The sequence below is a fragment of the Acipenser ruthenus genome, chromosome 2 (assembly GCF_902713425.1).
Source record: "Acipenser ruthenus chromosome 2, fAciRut3.2 maternal haplotype, whole genome shotgun sequence".
Taxonomy (NCBI): domain Eukaryota; kingdom Metazoa; phylum Chordata; class Actinopteri; order Acipenseriformes; family Acipenseridae; genus Acipenser; species Acipenser ruthenus.
This window is the reverse complement of record NC_081190.1, coordinates 12,834,569-12,849,988: the sequence shown is the minus strand read 5'-3', so window position 1 is coordinate 12,849,988 and position 15,420 is coordinate 12,834,569. Positions and strand designations below refer to the sequence as shown.

The following is a 15,420-nucleotide window of genomic DNA, read 5'->3' as shown; positions in this document are numbered from 1 at the left end:
ATGTGCAAATACATGTTGATCAAAAATTCCTCTGCAAGACATAGCTGCATGGCGCTAGGCCACATAAATCAATATCCTGGTATAAATTCAAACAATGGAAGTCTATGAATAGAGTGCAGGCAGTTAAGAGGGAGGGTTCTTTACATGTTTCTCAGAAGGTGCCTTGTTGTCAGATTGTCATCATCAGAAAACAGGCATCACAAAACATGTATTATTGAAAGGCTTTTGTCTTGATCTTCACTCTAATGGTTCCAATACAATCATAAAAACCCAGGATTCTGGAATGGTTGTGACTTCTAAAACCGAGCAGAGACCATTTTCAATAAGATGGCTGCCAATACTTTCTGCACCTGTCTACTTTTTGTTTCAGTATTGTACAACAATATTAGCCAAAAATATTTTTGGATAATTTAAACTGAAATGGGGACAGTAATCACTTTTTCTTAACATCTACTTTACTTCAGTTGGAGATGCTCAGAGCAAGTCAGACTGCAAAATGAGCCCATAACATCTTAATATTTATATATGTACTGTAGCTAAAGCCAAACCTACAGAGTTACCCATAAACCATCACATTAACAGAATGACACGTTTCGTACATTATTTATACATTTTACACAAGTTTGGCATTTTCACTGAAAAACAAAAGCTTTCTTAATTACTTTTTTTCTGTAAAACGCAACCGTGTTCTTTATAAAGAATAGCGTGGTGCGGGTACCTACTGTACAGTAGTCTAGTGGTTGTGGCGAATCTCACTAGGGCTGGGACCAAATCAAAACTTTGACAACCCGCTAATCACACTTAAAAAAACTGTATTTAATAGCGTTTTTTTTTTTGTATCTTATTTCTTCTACTCATAAAAAGAAAACACTATTAAATACAGTTTTGTTAAGTGCGATTAGCAGGTTGTCAAAGTTTTGACTTGGTCCCAGCCTAGGTAGTATTTTCAACCTTGCCTCTGTATGAGTTTCTTTGGGCACTATTGTAAAAATACAAGGAGCAGTTCTCTTAATGGTGTGACACATCATGATAGTAATTAATCACGGCTAGCCTCCAGTCTGTTGTGGTTTGGCTGGAGAACGATTGGTTAGGCCTACGGTTTGGTGTGTTTTTGTTAACTATGACATTTTTTTTTCTTTCAGGAATTAAGAACACCGTAATTAAATATTAAATATTATTTCAACATGTAGGCTACATTGCTTATTATGTGTTTACTGGTCTTGGACAAGGCTTGCCACATCTCTGTCTTAACGTAACATGACTGCAAATTGATACACTTAATACAGAGATCCCATTGTTCTCTAGGACTTTTGTTCCTTCTTTTTACAATTGTCTTGTTGGATATTTGAGATAAAAGCTCGTAATACATAATACTCGCTGTTCACTTTATTTGCGAGGAAGTTACGATGACAAAACTAATATTAAAAGGCTATCCACAAAGAAACATGACTTGACAGCAGCATCTTCATTCCGATTAAATGTTTGATTAAAATGTTAATATGTTGTTAGTCAATTGTTTTTACTTAACTTCTTTAACATCTAGTACATGTTTAGGGTTCTCAAATGCACAATATGCACAATTCCTGTCAATCATGTATGCTGTCTGTACCTCATTATATGCATACAGTATGTTGTTGCTACTTGGAAATGTGATATTATAATAAATAGCTTGTTATATATATATATATATATATATATATATATATATATATATATATATATATATATATATATATATATATATTTCTTTCTTAACAGACACCCTTATCCAGGACGACTTACAATTGTTACAAGATATCACATTATTTTTTACATACAATTATATTATTTTTCACACATTGTTTTTACATAGAATTACCCATTTATACAGTTGGGTTTTTACCGGACCAATCTAGGTAAGAGTCCAGAGCCCTAACCACTCAAGAGTCAAGAGTCCAGAGCCCTAACCACTACTCCATATATATTAGCATTCATAGTAAATAGTGAGATAAATATTTTGTGAGACATGACTGAACATGAACTAGGACTATACATTTATATTTCATAAATCTTTGCTCTTATTCAAAGGGGATACCTTGGTTACTTGAGGTGAACACTTTCTGCAGACCAAAACACGCCATAGATTTGGACTATATGCTTTATAAAACGCTGAAAACGTCACAATGGTATCCTAATTAAAGAAACGTGTGTATTTCCTTTTTACTGAGTTTGCTGTGTGATGGAGGAGCTGGCTATACAATGATGTTACATACTGTAATTAAAATGTTTGTATTTTCATAGATTTAAAAAAATGTATACCGGTAATAATAAACTATGCTAATTTTAAGTTACCAGTATCTGGTGTAAAATGATTACACCAGAGGGCTGTTTTACTGTCGGAGCATGAAGCTGCCATATGTTTCACATTCTTTACTCCATACTCGGACAATATGGTTGTAATACTTGTACTTTTTGAAAATAGAAATATAACATGTACATGCTTTATGCATATTTATTTTAAACATTGCCTCTTTTTAATTGTTAGCTTTAGTCCAGTTGCAAAAAAAAAACCAAAAAAAAAAAAACCGCAGACCTGTTTGAGATTCATATTATATTCATATGCATCCTGCGTTCAAATACACCACGAATGTATACGTGTGTTGTATTTCTCATTTGTAGTGCAGGTTACTGCACATGCTCACGATTTCCCATATGCACGTGTAAGACTTCACTGTTAACCAGTCTACTGTCAATGAACTGAGGGATAACACCCAATCATTCATGCATACCACCTAACCATTTATATCTATTTTAAACCTCTGGGGAGTCACCATGGATCGTTAGGAGACCATTCTGTTCAAAGTATCTCTTCAGGACAGTCTATACTTTTACCACACGAAATGACTCATTCCCATATTCACTTGGGAATCCGTTTTCTGTTTGTTATAAATTATGTGTAGGATTTGCCCTTCTATTAAAATTAGCTCCTTTGTGCGTAAAAGGCTGTGCGTATGGCGTCCTGGCACGTTTTTTTCTGATGCCACTTTCTCAATGTCGGTTTCTACTTTCCTTGTTTTTGTACGTGGGTCGGTTATGTGCAGGTCCCTTTTTTGGGGGAGAAATTCGGGATGGGAGAGCGTCCTTCAGAACTCAGGCATGCATCTAACAGTGAGATCATTTGTGTTATAAATATCCCAGTGCCAGCAGAACTACTCCAGCTACTGGAGCCGAGGTTATGCCTACCAGAGCTGCAACTGCAAGTGTGTGGACACGCTTACTAGTGCATGGAGCAAAGGATCAACAACAACATGCTGGAACTGTCCTAGCAGAGGGAGAGTGCACCTTTCTGGAAGAATGCGCTTTTCTTTATTCATTTTCCTCTTCTTCAGTCCTTTGATCCGCAGTGCCGCCGTGCCCGAATCTGAACAGGTTCTGTTGGAGGGTCAAGTTAAAGAAGAAGGCAGCAGCTCAGGGCGCAGGACTGGCAGACTTTACTGTAGGGTCGGCATTGGTTTTCATCTGCAGATTCACCCCGATGGGAGAGTTAACGGCAGTCATGAACCCAATCAGTTGAGTAAGTTTAATTTATAGTTCAAATACATGTTGCTGTTTGTGCACTGACCAGAAAAAATTAAAACATCATTGACCGTAAACGGTTTGAATAATTTATTTATTTACAGAGATTTAGCTTTTCAGCTGTTTAATGAATCACAATACAAAATAAAAAATAATAATAATAATAATAATAATAATAATAATAATAATAATAATAATAATAATAATAATAATAATAATAAAAAAACATTTAAGAGAACACACAGGTGAATTTATTGTTTATTTTTAACAAAACAAAATATCATAGCGAGATTATAAAATCGCAGTTGTCTGGGTGTTAATAATATAGAATGTGTAATAATATAGAACATTACCTTGTTATAGTGTTTATGGTATTTAATATACGATTATGTATTTTGTTAGTAACATTGGTAAATATTAGGCTACTGATACCGTATGTATTACCGCTTATGAATTGCAGAAGAGCGTCGATCTGTGAACTGGTATTTCCAGTTATTACATGTCGCATAAATCAACTGTGTTTAACGCTGACATGAGGTTTAACATTCTGCATTATGTAATCATTATACGTTTAATGCTCTATTAACATCTGTGCTTTCAGTCCTCTAGGGAAAAGGCTATTTCCTGATCTGTGTTGATCATCTTGTATAAATCGATGTATATTAGGTTTTCTGGCTGGTGTTCTTTGTGTCTTGTTGTAGTCCTATCAGGTATGTGGGTAACAGGTGCAGGTCCAGGGATCTGAATGTTTAGAGTTGGTTATTGGCATGTACATGGTTGTCTGTGGTCCAATGCAATGCATCACATGATATGTGTGTGTGTGTGTGTGTGTGTGTGTGTGTGTGTGTGTGTGTGTGTGTGTGTGTGTGTGTGTAAACAAATATAGTTTTTAAATAAGGTTATGTTAAGAAGACAGTTAACAATAGTTAGCTATTAAATAATCAAAAGATTACATTTACATTGGCCTACTATGTAACAATTGGTATTTATGCCGTGTTGTACATATGATGTAATTCACTGGTACCTGTATACTGGTACAGTACAGTTTGATTGAATTGGCAGTTTTAACAATCAGCTTCTTTGCATTGTTTATATAACCACATTACAAGTATGCACACTGAATACTTGGGATTTGTTATTTCTAAGCAGTATATTACTAATCAATTATATATACATATCATAACTCTTATAGGCTTAATAGGCCACTCTTAGAAATTTCATGGACTTTCATTGGAGCACATTTTATTTGGGTAAAAGTCATTCAGGGTTTAATAGCTCCATATATGATACCCCTTTAGAACGATATTGTTTTAATGATTCTATATAGAACACTTGCAAGAACCCTCTTTTCTGTGAAGGTGAACAAATAATTGCATCCATATTTGTGCGTGAGAAAGGGACTTTTAAAACAATCTTAATCTTATTGGAGTGTTTGAAGCTATCAGTTTTGTCTTGGACATTTATGTTTTTGGATACTTTAAACACAAAATTAACAATACATTTTATGAGAAGGGCTACCACTCCAATGTGTGTACTAAGCAGCTGTGTTTTGTAAATTATTATGGGCGAATGCTAACTGCTAATACACTGCTATTTCGAAATGTCTCTTTGCAGGTGTTTTGGAGCTCTTTGCGGTGTCTCAAGGGATTATAGGAATTCGAGGAGTTTTTACAAACAGATTTTTAGCAATGAATAAAAGGGGAAGGCTTCATTCAATTGTAAGTATTGTGATTTCATGTTATCTAAATGTCTGAAAGGAAACAAGAAAATAAAAACCTACAGTCTTTCTGATTAAAGGGTGTGCTTTGGAGAGGTTTTCCATAGCTGTTAAACCAGAATATGATTCTTTAGAATTTACCCTTGGGTTTTTTTAAGCATCTGTGTGCTAGAAGTATAATCCATTTGACATCTAAACAGAATTAAGATTCAGTAGTGATTGTTTAACTGAATTATTTGTTCTTACTTTCTTGTTATGATTTATCAGGTCGGATTAATAATATTTGTCTTTCAATAAATACTAATGTGGTTTTGATCTAGAGGTCATAACATTGTACTAAATGTAACACTTCAGTCTCATACAAGTCCAGCATCAAAATAACATGACGTTTAAACATGACATTTTAATTGTTGTAATTAGATTTAAATTGTTGTAAGTACCATCCTTCATTTACCAATTAGGAAAGTGAAAACTGAGCTTTTAACATACAGCTATGGCCAAATATTTTGCATCACCTAGAATTTTAGGATTGAGACTTCCCAAAAAAAATACAACAACTATATGAACATAATGTAGATATTTTATTTAACATCATGTAATCAAAGAAACCACAAAATGATATAGCAAAAGTCTACCGGACGACATAATAGTAGTACAGTATTTCATGTTAGATTTTGAAATGTAATAGTGTACAAATACCGTACACATAGCTGCAAGTAGCATAGCTTAATAATTCCTTAACCTGGATACATTTCTGGTGCACCAAGACTTACTTTTATGCAATACAAGGCTATCGATATGTTTAACTAAGGGGTAGGTTTGCACAATTGTGTACAATTTTGGAGCTGTCCAAAGCCATTTTAAAAATATAAACACACACCACACAAGAGAGACTACTTATAAAAATGTGTACAGGTAAGCAGTTTGTTAAACATTATGTTCCACAGCTTAAAATCCATGTGTACACTTTAAAGAAAAAAACGTTGTACTTAGATGTGACTAGTAGACAGGCACTTCAATTAGCTGAATAAAAAAAAAAAAAAATCTGCTAAGAGGATTATACTGTAAATGTATTTAGTATTAATTTATTAAAAACTATTTATACAGGACAGGCCTATGGGGACAGCAGTCATCTAGTGCACATAGGGCAGTCATTCTGCTGGAGCAGCAGGAGTAGAGTTGCACATTTAAATTCAGTATATTAAATGCAAGGATACAAATATTTCATTTGTGTAGTGTATAAACATGGATCTTTGTAAGTCATTATACAACATCTCAAGTGTTTGTTCTTTTTAGCGGGGTTTCATATGTATCCTGATTTATTGTTATTTTTTTGTTTATGAAATAATGTATGACTTCCCCTATGGTTACATTTTAATTATGGCACCTCTATCCTTATAGAAACTATATCAAATAAACAAACAACTATGTTAATGGTAACTGTTGTGTCTGCATTAAATAACTCCACACAATTTTACTAGTTTTAGATATTTGCTACTTTTTAAATACTGCTATAGTGTAGTAGAATGCTGTTTTAGGGAACTCATGTCAAGATAGATTCTTACTCGAAATAATATTCTTAGTCACAAGTATTACTATTATCAGGAAACAACTCACTTGTACAGTATGCTCTATAAATCAATAAAGTTAAGAGCAGTAAATTTACCCAACTGTCATCCCTCATGTTTGGTTCTATTCAAAATACATTAACTAAGTCATTATTATTATTATTATTATTATTATTATTATTATTATTATTATTATTATTATTATTATTATTATTATTAATCATCACAGTTGAATAACAGTTTAGCAACTTGATAATTTACTAGCTTGTCAGGTAAGTTTCTACCAAATTTACTTACAAAAATCCTTTAATGGACCACCCGCAAAGTTGTTAAGTCTTAATTTGTAAAAATACAAGGACATTTACTGGCCCTTCTGCGAGCTTGAGAAATAAAAAAAAAAAAACAAGGGGTCAGTGAAGCTGATAGAAATGTTTGTATTCATAGTTCATAGTTGATAACATGGCTAAATGGAACAGAAAGTACAGTAATTACATAATTTTCCGCTTTTTTGCACTGTTCAACAAAGCAGAACGTTTGACTTATTTTTAAATGTAATTCAGTTGTCGTCCAGGGGCACCACATTGAACAAACAATGGATTCCATAAATCTGTGGGCATATTTCCAGAAGAAAAAGGATTTTGAATAACCATTACTGTTAACAGAGGCTTCATGAATGCATGTATTTTGTTTTTAGTTTAACATATTGTAGTACTGGTCAGGACATTCTGCAGTGTGTGAGTGTAGCAATCAATATTTCCATTTTTTTTTTTTTTACAGCTGTCAGCTGTGAAATATATTTAACAAATCTCAATGATAATAATTTGTTTAATTCACCTTGTTGTGTCCTTTATATTAAATAGTATTTTCTTTTTATAACACACAGTGCTTAAAACTATATAATAACATTTATTTATAATATGGCATTTTTATTTTTAATTCTTTATTATTCCGTTTTATGTTTAAAGCATATGAACAAGAGATCATTCATATTTTTGTTATAATCCAAAGCCACCCATTGTATCCTCTTTAACAAAATATTTTTTTTGTAAAAATAATAAAAAAAATAGTTTAGAGTATAGGCCTAGAAGTTATAACTCAGGAGCAACATTTGTGATATCCAATCCAAATGTCAGTGCCCTCTTGCTGTAAATTATGAATTTAATACAAAAAAACAGCATCTGTCTTTTTTTCTTTCCTGGTTGGATAAAGTTATTTAATGGACTAATGGGTTTCAACCAGTACAAAGGAAGCCCTGCTCCTGTCACTCACTGCAGCTCTTTGATAGAAAAGTCATTCTGATGACTTTGAGCTGAACTCTAGATAAAAGTAAGTCCTGCAATTATTTTCACAAAGGCTTTGCTTCTCTTATCTGTTCTCAGTGCTTTTCATTTGCCCGCTTTATAGATGGTAACCCAATCAAACCACATATGTCCAATTTCTAAACTTCATTAAATTCAGGCATAAATTGCATGCTCAGTAATTATCGGTTGCAGCACATTATGTGTGTCTGTGTGTGTGTGTGCATGTGTGTGTGTGCGCGTGCGTCTGCGTGTGCATGTGCATGTGCGTGTGTTAGTTTGCGCGTGTACATGCGTGTGTGCTTGTGCGTGTGTGCGTGTGTGCGTGTGTATGTGCTCGTGCGTGTGCATGCTTGTGCGTGTGTGTGTGTTGGGGAGGGGGCGGGCAGGTCATAGCACAAAGCTCTCCAGCAACACTGTAAACACGGTATATAAATAAATACAGTTTGTACATGCTGTAATTAAGACCAGACACACAAGGCATGCCAAGCACTTAGGAATTGTTTGGGTGGTAGACCTAATTATGCAGCAGTGTGTAATAAATACTATGTTATGTTTCAAAATTCTTGTTTTTTTCAAGCTTTGTTTTTTACCATTGTCCCATAATTCCCTCTTAATGTTGCTTTTTAATAGCTTTTTCTTCACACATTTAGGGTGCGTATGTATGTTTTACAACAGGTTACGAGCAGCCTTCTTGCTTGACATTATAAAACTACTGTATATGCCTTTGGTGTAAAACAAAAATCAATTAGAAATACCTGGTTTACCTTTTGATATGTCAAAATGTATCTATCACATTAACCTAAAACTATTATTTAAGAGATAATGATCGACTAACCAAAATACCACCATATCATTATGAATGAGATTATAGATCAACTCAATTAAACCCCAAATCTTCACTATAAAACCTTCTAGATTTTGCACTTACCGTAGCAATTACCAGGGAATATTTGTGTTTGTGTGGTGGTGGTGGTATGAGCGGGGTGTTAGGAGGCTGTGTGGTCCAGTGGTTAAAGAAAAGGGCTTGTAACCAGGAGGTCCCCGGTTCAAATCCCACCTCAGCCACTGACTCATTGTGTGCCCCTTGTGCTCTGTCTTTCGGATGAGACGTAATTGTAAGTGCATAGTTCATACACCCTAGTTTCTGTAATCGCCTTGGATAAAGGCGTCTGCTAAATAAATAAATACTGTACTTCCTTAGTGTTCAGTATAGCCTTCCTAAAGCAATTCTAAAGCAAAGATTCAAAACATGTAAATAGATTATTTGAACTACTTACGGAGTTAATAACATAAATCAAAAAGTACATAAATCAATAGATATAATATTAAAATATTTGAGTTAAGCATCTTTAAAAAAAACAAAATAACATGCACTGCTGTAATAAGGCCTAAGGGTATATTATGAGCACGTATTGCAGATTGTTTGCACAGTTTAGCCCTTTCTGAGCTGACAAGCAGTGCTAACATATAAGGACATGTAAATGCTGACTTTACTCAAAAAGATTGTGCATCAAGTGAGTAAAGTTCAGGGAAGCCCTACTTAAAATACAATTTGAAGACTTTTTTTTTCCCTACTTGAAGAAGGATTTTCATATCCTCAGGAAACATCTATTTAATACTGTTTCCACCAAACAAGTAGACTCAACAGAATAAATGAAAGCAAAAAAAAGGAGCATTCTATTTATGTGCCACTACGCCCACTACTCAAACGTGTAATTTTTACCATATTCCGACAGCTGTTAATGTCTATGTTTAGAACTAAAAAAGGGACCTGTCTATAGACTGAGGTGGGCGTCATTGTATATTAGTTGGAGTGGAGCTATGCTAAAATGGTAGAGTTTAATGGAAGTTAAGATTCAAATTACATTTGGGACATTTGTTACGGTAAAATAACCACAGCAAAAAAGAAAAAATAGCACAGCAGTCTCAAAAACATAGGTAGCCTGATATAACTATTAAGTTCAATGGAGTGATGTGTGTATGTATTGTATATTTAGCACATGCTGTGTTTTTTGTAAATCTATTTAGTCTCCAAGGCAGATCTCCCGCTTGCTATAGTGGTCTTTGAGTTTTTTAGTTTTTTGGCGTATATCCTGCCCCATAATATGTGGTTTGAATTCTTGTAAAATAATAGCCCTATTTGCCTTTTTTTTTTTGTGAAAAAGAAAATACAATACAAACAAGCAACTCAGAATGTTGAAAGACTCAAAAGTGTTTGTTAATAGATTTTGTGAACAGTTTCACAGAAATAGGGCAAATTACAATTGCACCAGGTATAGTGCGGCACATAACATTTTAATGCTACATTTGAATAGGGGATGTGCATCTTGGCTTGTGGACTCAGGGGTAACACAATACTAGGGATATTCAGTTTATTAATTGTGGCAGATGGTGTAGACACTGATCTCTAGAAGAAAATCCTTTCTTCTAGAGATCAGTGGGGGGACTGGTATTAGATTTACAGATATACTGTAACTGTGGCATGCAGTCACTTGCTAGTATCACATCCTGTACAGCCATGGTCTGAAACAGCCGCTGGCATATTTCAAACTTGGTTGGCAAAAACAGATACATCATGCACTGCTCAGTTCTAGCCATGGATTATATCCATGCACTCCCAAACCATCTAGACTTACCCATGGAACAAACTGTTTTCTTTATGTGAATCATTACAGCTTCACGTCATGTAATAGAAGATGGATTTAGTCAATAATAACCTCAAGTGCACTGTACTGCTTTAGGAGCGTCAGAGCTATGTTGGCTTTACAAGACAATTAATATAAGAAACATTCTAAAAACATTCACCGGAATTCCAAAATACTTTGTGGATGAGAAATTTCCTGTAAAATGATACAGGGCAGTTGATTATTCTCAGGCACACAATGGCAATTAACTAATTACAGACCTGCATGAAAAAAAATGCATTAGGTTATTTAACTTAGTGGTAATCATTCCACCAGAAGCAATCAAGCTTAAAGGAGATTATAGTGTGTCATCCAATTGTACCTTATTAAAAGCAGAAAATACGCTTTGAATTGCAGAAGTCAGTGTCACAATGTAATGTTTTCCTTTTCCCAGCTCTTTCACTCCAGCTTGCCCACCTCATACTACTGTGTGTTTGTTCAGTTGATTCGCAAAAACTGTCATCTTTTGTGTTTTTGTTACTGAGCTCACAGCCTGGGAAAGCTTTTCCAGATTTTTGAGCGACCTTTTAAAATTGGATAATTTTTTGTTGTTTATTTTTAGGAAGAATTTACAGATGATTGCAAGTTCAGGGAACGATTTCAAGAAAACAGCTACAACACGTACGCCTCTGTGATACACAAAAACCACAGGACTGGAAGAGAATGGTTTGTGGCCTTGAACAAAAGGGGCAAGGCCAAAATGGGGTCCAGTCCCCGGGTGAAGTCCCAGCATGTATCAACGCATTTCCTGCCCAGGTTCACCTCCCGTGAACAAAATGAGCCTGGGTTTACCATCACTGAGAAAAAAACTACAGAGAAAAAAAAGCCACCACCACCACCACCAAAGCCTCCAACACCAAAGGTTAACCTGAATTCAGGACAGAAGCGTGTTCAAACAATAAAATACTGGCCCAAGTTTAGATTCGGATAGGTTCTGTCTGGGATTTTGTTCTGTATAAAATGATTCCAAGCACCTGCCTTTATGACAGAGGCTAAGGTTGGGCTGACTTTAACACATTCAATTACTTAGCTCAACTCTAAGCAAAGATGTCTTCTAATATAAGAAGCATTCTAATCGATGGAATATGCTTACCACTCAAGGGCTGAGAAGATTCCAAATGAAGCATAGAAAACAGTGGAAGCTATTGGTCTGAATACAATTGGATTTCTTGTTGTCATGACTCTATTGTTTACATTCGTGTTATTCCATAATGTCTTCCACAACCTCCGAGACAGTGCAAGGATGCACCTTCTAACTTAATGATTGTGAGAACCTGCTATCCTTAATGATTTAATACAGTTTTTCGGCTCGGGGAGAAACTTAAGTGTGACTTTTGGTTGAGAGCTCATTAGTAGTTTCCAATTTGCAGATCAACCACAACTTAGAAAAGGCAGACCACACAATTGTTTGCTTATGCCAAGTTTTCATGTTGCTTTAAACAACTTTGTACATTCTTTGTATTGCATTTATAGAGTTCTCTGCGCAAGTTTTAAATGTAATTTAACTTAAAACAACATATTTTTGATGTTGTCAATTGAAACCACATGTTGTGCTTGTTTTTTGTTTTAATGAGGATAAATGTGCATTGGTTTGTTAAACCTCTGAACCCAAGGTTTTCTTTTTTCAAACAGCTGGAAGGATGATTTGCGGACTGTCAATCAAAACTATCACTTCACTGTTTGGCTGTTTAAAATATCCCTGCCATGACCCCTCAGCATTCCTGCTATGAAAGTTTCACAGGGATAAAGATGCCTTGCAAGAGAACTACATGTTTTAGGGAGGACTCAAGCCATAGGTGTATCAGATGGCCGCCATCAATGTCACGGATCATTATCAAACACAGTCATCGTTAAATAAACCAGCCTGTAAAAACCTCCCTGGGACTTGAGTCAGCAAGGTAATGATTCCTGCAGTGCTGTTTATGAGTGAAGCAAATTATTTAGGGTTATAATGGAAAACATTGTTCTCTGAGATGGTTTTACTCTATGTTCTGCAATTACTGGCATATAGGACATGTACAAAGTTTCTCTTCCTATATTTTCCATGACTCTGACCTCATTTCTTTTTTTTAATACTACAAAGAAAAGCTTTGTGATCAATTAATTGATTGACCTTTTCTAAAGAAAACTTGTTTTCATTTTAGAAAATCAAATATTTAATACTGAATGTGGTGTTAAGTGACAATAAAATGATGGTGTTCTTTAATATTGCCATCTTTTTTTTCTGAATTTAAAGGCTTATAAAATGTATAGCTTGTGCATATCTGATTGAAAATATGCAGACCTCACTGTGAAGGGCCAGGCAAGTAAAGTATCTGATGTCAAGAATTTTTCAACTGATATTATGTTTTAAAAAAGTCTTAAACTTAAACTGCAAAAAAACCCCAAAAAATCTTTGAACCCTTCGTATTCAGTGATATACAGTACAATATATCAGTCTGAAATATTAACCCAAACTTTATTAATTATAACTAAATAAATACACATCTGAAATGTATATAATATCTGAAAACTGGAAGTTTTGTTTGCGTCAATAAACATACTAAACTACAAGTTTTGTGTTTAGAATGAGCCTGGTGGGATGTAGTTCTCCAATTATTTTAACGTTCTCCTTTGCTTTATTCGTTTTTACACTTTCCCAGATATAGCAAAACATACCCCTTGAGTACAAAAAAAAAGGATACTGCTTACTAATCAATATAAAAAATACAATTTGATCTTGCCCTGGGGGGGGCAGCCTCAATTCTCATTCCCAGTGAAATGTCACACGACCGCCTACAGTGTTAACCTCTGTTGTTTATAGTTACTGAAGGTTCTTTCACATTAACAGTTTGTTAAAAATAAAAAATAAATACAATCATATATATATATATACACACACACATACTTTTCACTGCAGTGTTCTCTAAATGCATTCATTAAATAAGGTTTGATATTCATGAAACATTTCTATGGTGTTTTTAATGAGGGTTTAAGGTTTATTCTCATGTTTCAAAACATTCTCGAACCTCGTAGAAAGTTTACAAACATTGTTATAAAAGTAGTCTTTAAATAAAGTGTGAGAAAGTTTAATGTTTGGTATCAATAGGCCAAAATCCTGACACAGCAAAATGTTGCTGTAGACTAGCAATTTAACTAATCCACCTACAAGCTACAGTCCCAGCTGCAGTGTAATCAAAGTCTTGTCACTTCACGCTTACAGTTAATGAACCAAACACTAATATATTCTAACTAGCCATTGAGGAAACACATCTAATTACATTTTACACACCACCATTCTCAAGAACAATATGTAAGTGAAGTATTAAAAATTTTGTTCTGTTCTCTGTTACTTTAAGATACAGTGCCGTTAGAAAGTCTACACCCCTTGAACTTTTTCACATTTTGTTGTGTCAGTGCCTCAGAGTTTCATGCATTTAAATGAGGATTTTTTTCCACTTATCTACACACCATACTCCACACTGATAAGGGGAAAAAGTTTTTATTGACAAAAAAAAATTATATATTAAAAATACAGAACTGAAAGATCATAAGTTAATACTTGGTGGAAGCACCTTTGGCAGCAATTACAGCTGTGAGTCTGTTGGGATAGGTCTCTACCAACTTTGCACGCCTAGATTTGACAATATTTGACCATTCTTCTTTACAAAACTGTTCAAGCTCTGTCAAGTTCCTTGGGGAGCGTTGATGGACAGCAATCTTCAAGTCACGCCACACATTTTCGATTGGATTTAGGTCGGGGCTCTGACTGAGCCACTCAAGGACATTTACCTTTTTGTTCCTTAGCCACTCCAGTGTAACTTTGGCTGTGTGCTTTGGGTCGTTGTCATGCTGAAAGGTGAACTTCCGTCCCAGTTTCAGCTTTCTTGCAGAGGGCAGCAGGTTTTCCTCAAGGACTTCTCTGTACTTTGCTCCATTCATTTTCCCTTCTATCCTGACAAGTGTCCCAGTCCCTGTCGATGAGAAACATCCCCATAACATGATGCTGCCACCACCATGCTTCATAGTAGGGATAGTGTTCTTTGGGTGATGCGCTGTGTTGGGTTTGCGCCAAACATAACGCTTTGCACTTAGGCCAAAAAGTTCCATTTTAGTTTTGTCAGACCACAAAACTTTTTGCCACATGGCTACAGAATCTCCTGAGTGTTTTTTTGCATACTTCAAACAGGATTCAAGGTGGGCTTTCTTGAGTAATGGCTTCCTTCTTGCCACCCTACCATACAGGCCAGATTTGTGTAGTGCTTGGGATACTGTTGTCACATGCACACTTTGACCAGTCTTGGCCATAAAAGCCTGTAGCTCTTGCAAAGTTGCCATTGGTCTCTTGGTAGCCTCTCTGATCAGTCTCCTTCTTGCTCGGTCATCCAGTTTGGAGGGACGGCCTGATCTAGGCAACAACTGCTTTTCAACAACTTTGTTCTGGAGTTCTTTTGAAAGCACCTTGGTGCTCATTGTTGAGTCTTTGCTTTGAAATGCACTACCCAGCAGAGGGAACCTACAGGAACTGCTGAATTTATCCTGAAATCATGTGAATCACTACAATTTAACACAAGTGGAGGCCACTTAACTTGGTGTGTTATTTTGAAGGCAATTGG

The 15,420-nt window shown here is 35.2% G+C and overlaps 1 protein-coding gene across 1 annotated transcript; it reads left to right on the top strand.

The window, feature by feature from the left end:
* Nucleotides 1-3,066: 3,066 nt before the first annotated feature.
* LOC131697911 (fibroblast growth factor 5-like) lies at nucleotides 3,067-13,272 on the top strand. The gene is made up of 3 exons (XM_058989728.1): nucleotides 3,067-3,553; nucleotides 5,170-5,273; nucleotides 11,388-13,272. Exons 1-3 carry the CDS (start codon nucleotides 3,334-3,336, stop codon nucleotides 11,754-11,756), a joined length of 693 nt encoding a protein of 230 aa, XP_058845711.1. The 5' UTR covers nucleotides 3,067-3,333; the 3' UTR covers nucleotides 11,757-13,272.
* The last annotated feature ends 2,148 nt before the right edge of the window (nucleotides 13,273-15,420 follow it).

Coding starts and splice junctions, on each gene's coding strand:
- LOC131697911 (XM_058989728.1), top strand. CDS start 3,334: ATGCGCTTTTCTTTATTCATTTTCCTCTTCTTCAGTCCTTTGATCCGC. Junction 3,554..5,169: donor TCATGAACCCAATCAGTTGA/GTAAGTTTAATT, acceptor GTCTCTTTGCAG/GTGTTTTGGAGCTCTTTGCG. Junction 5,274..11,387: donor GGGGAAGGCTTCATTCAATT/GTAAGTATTGTG, acceptor GTTTATTTTTAG/GAAGAATTTACAGATGATTG.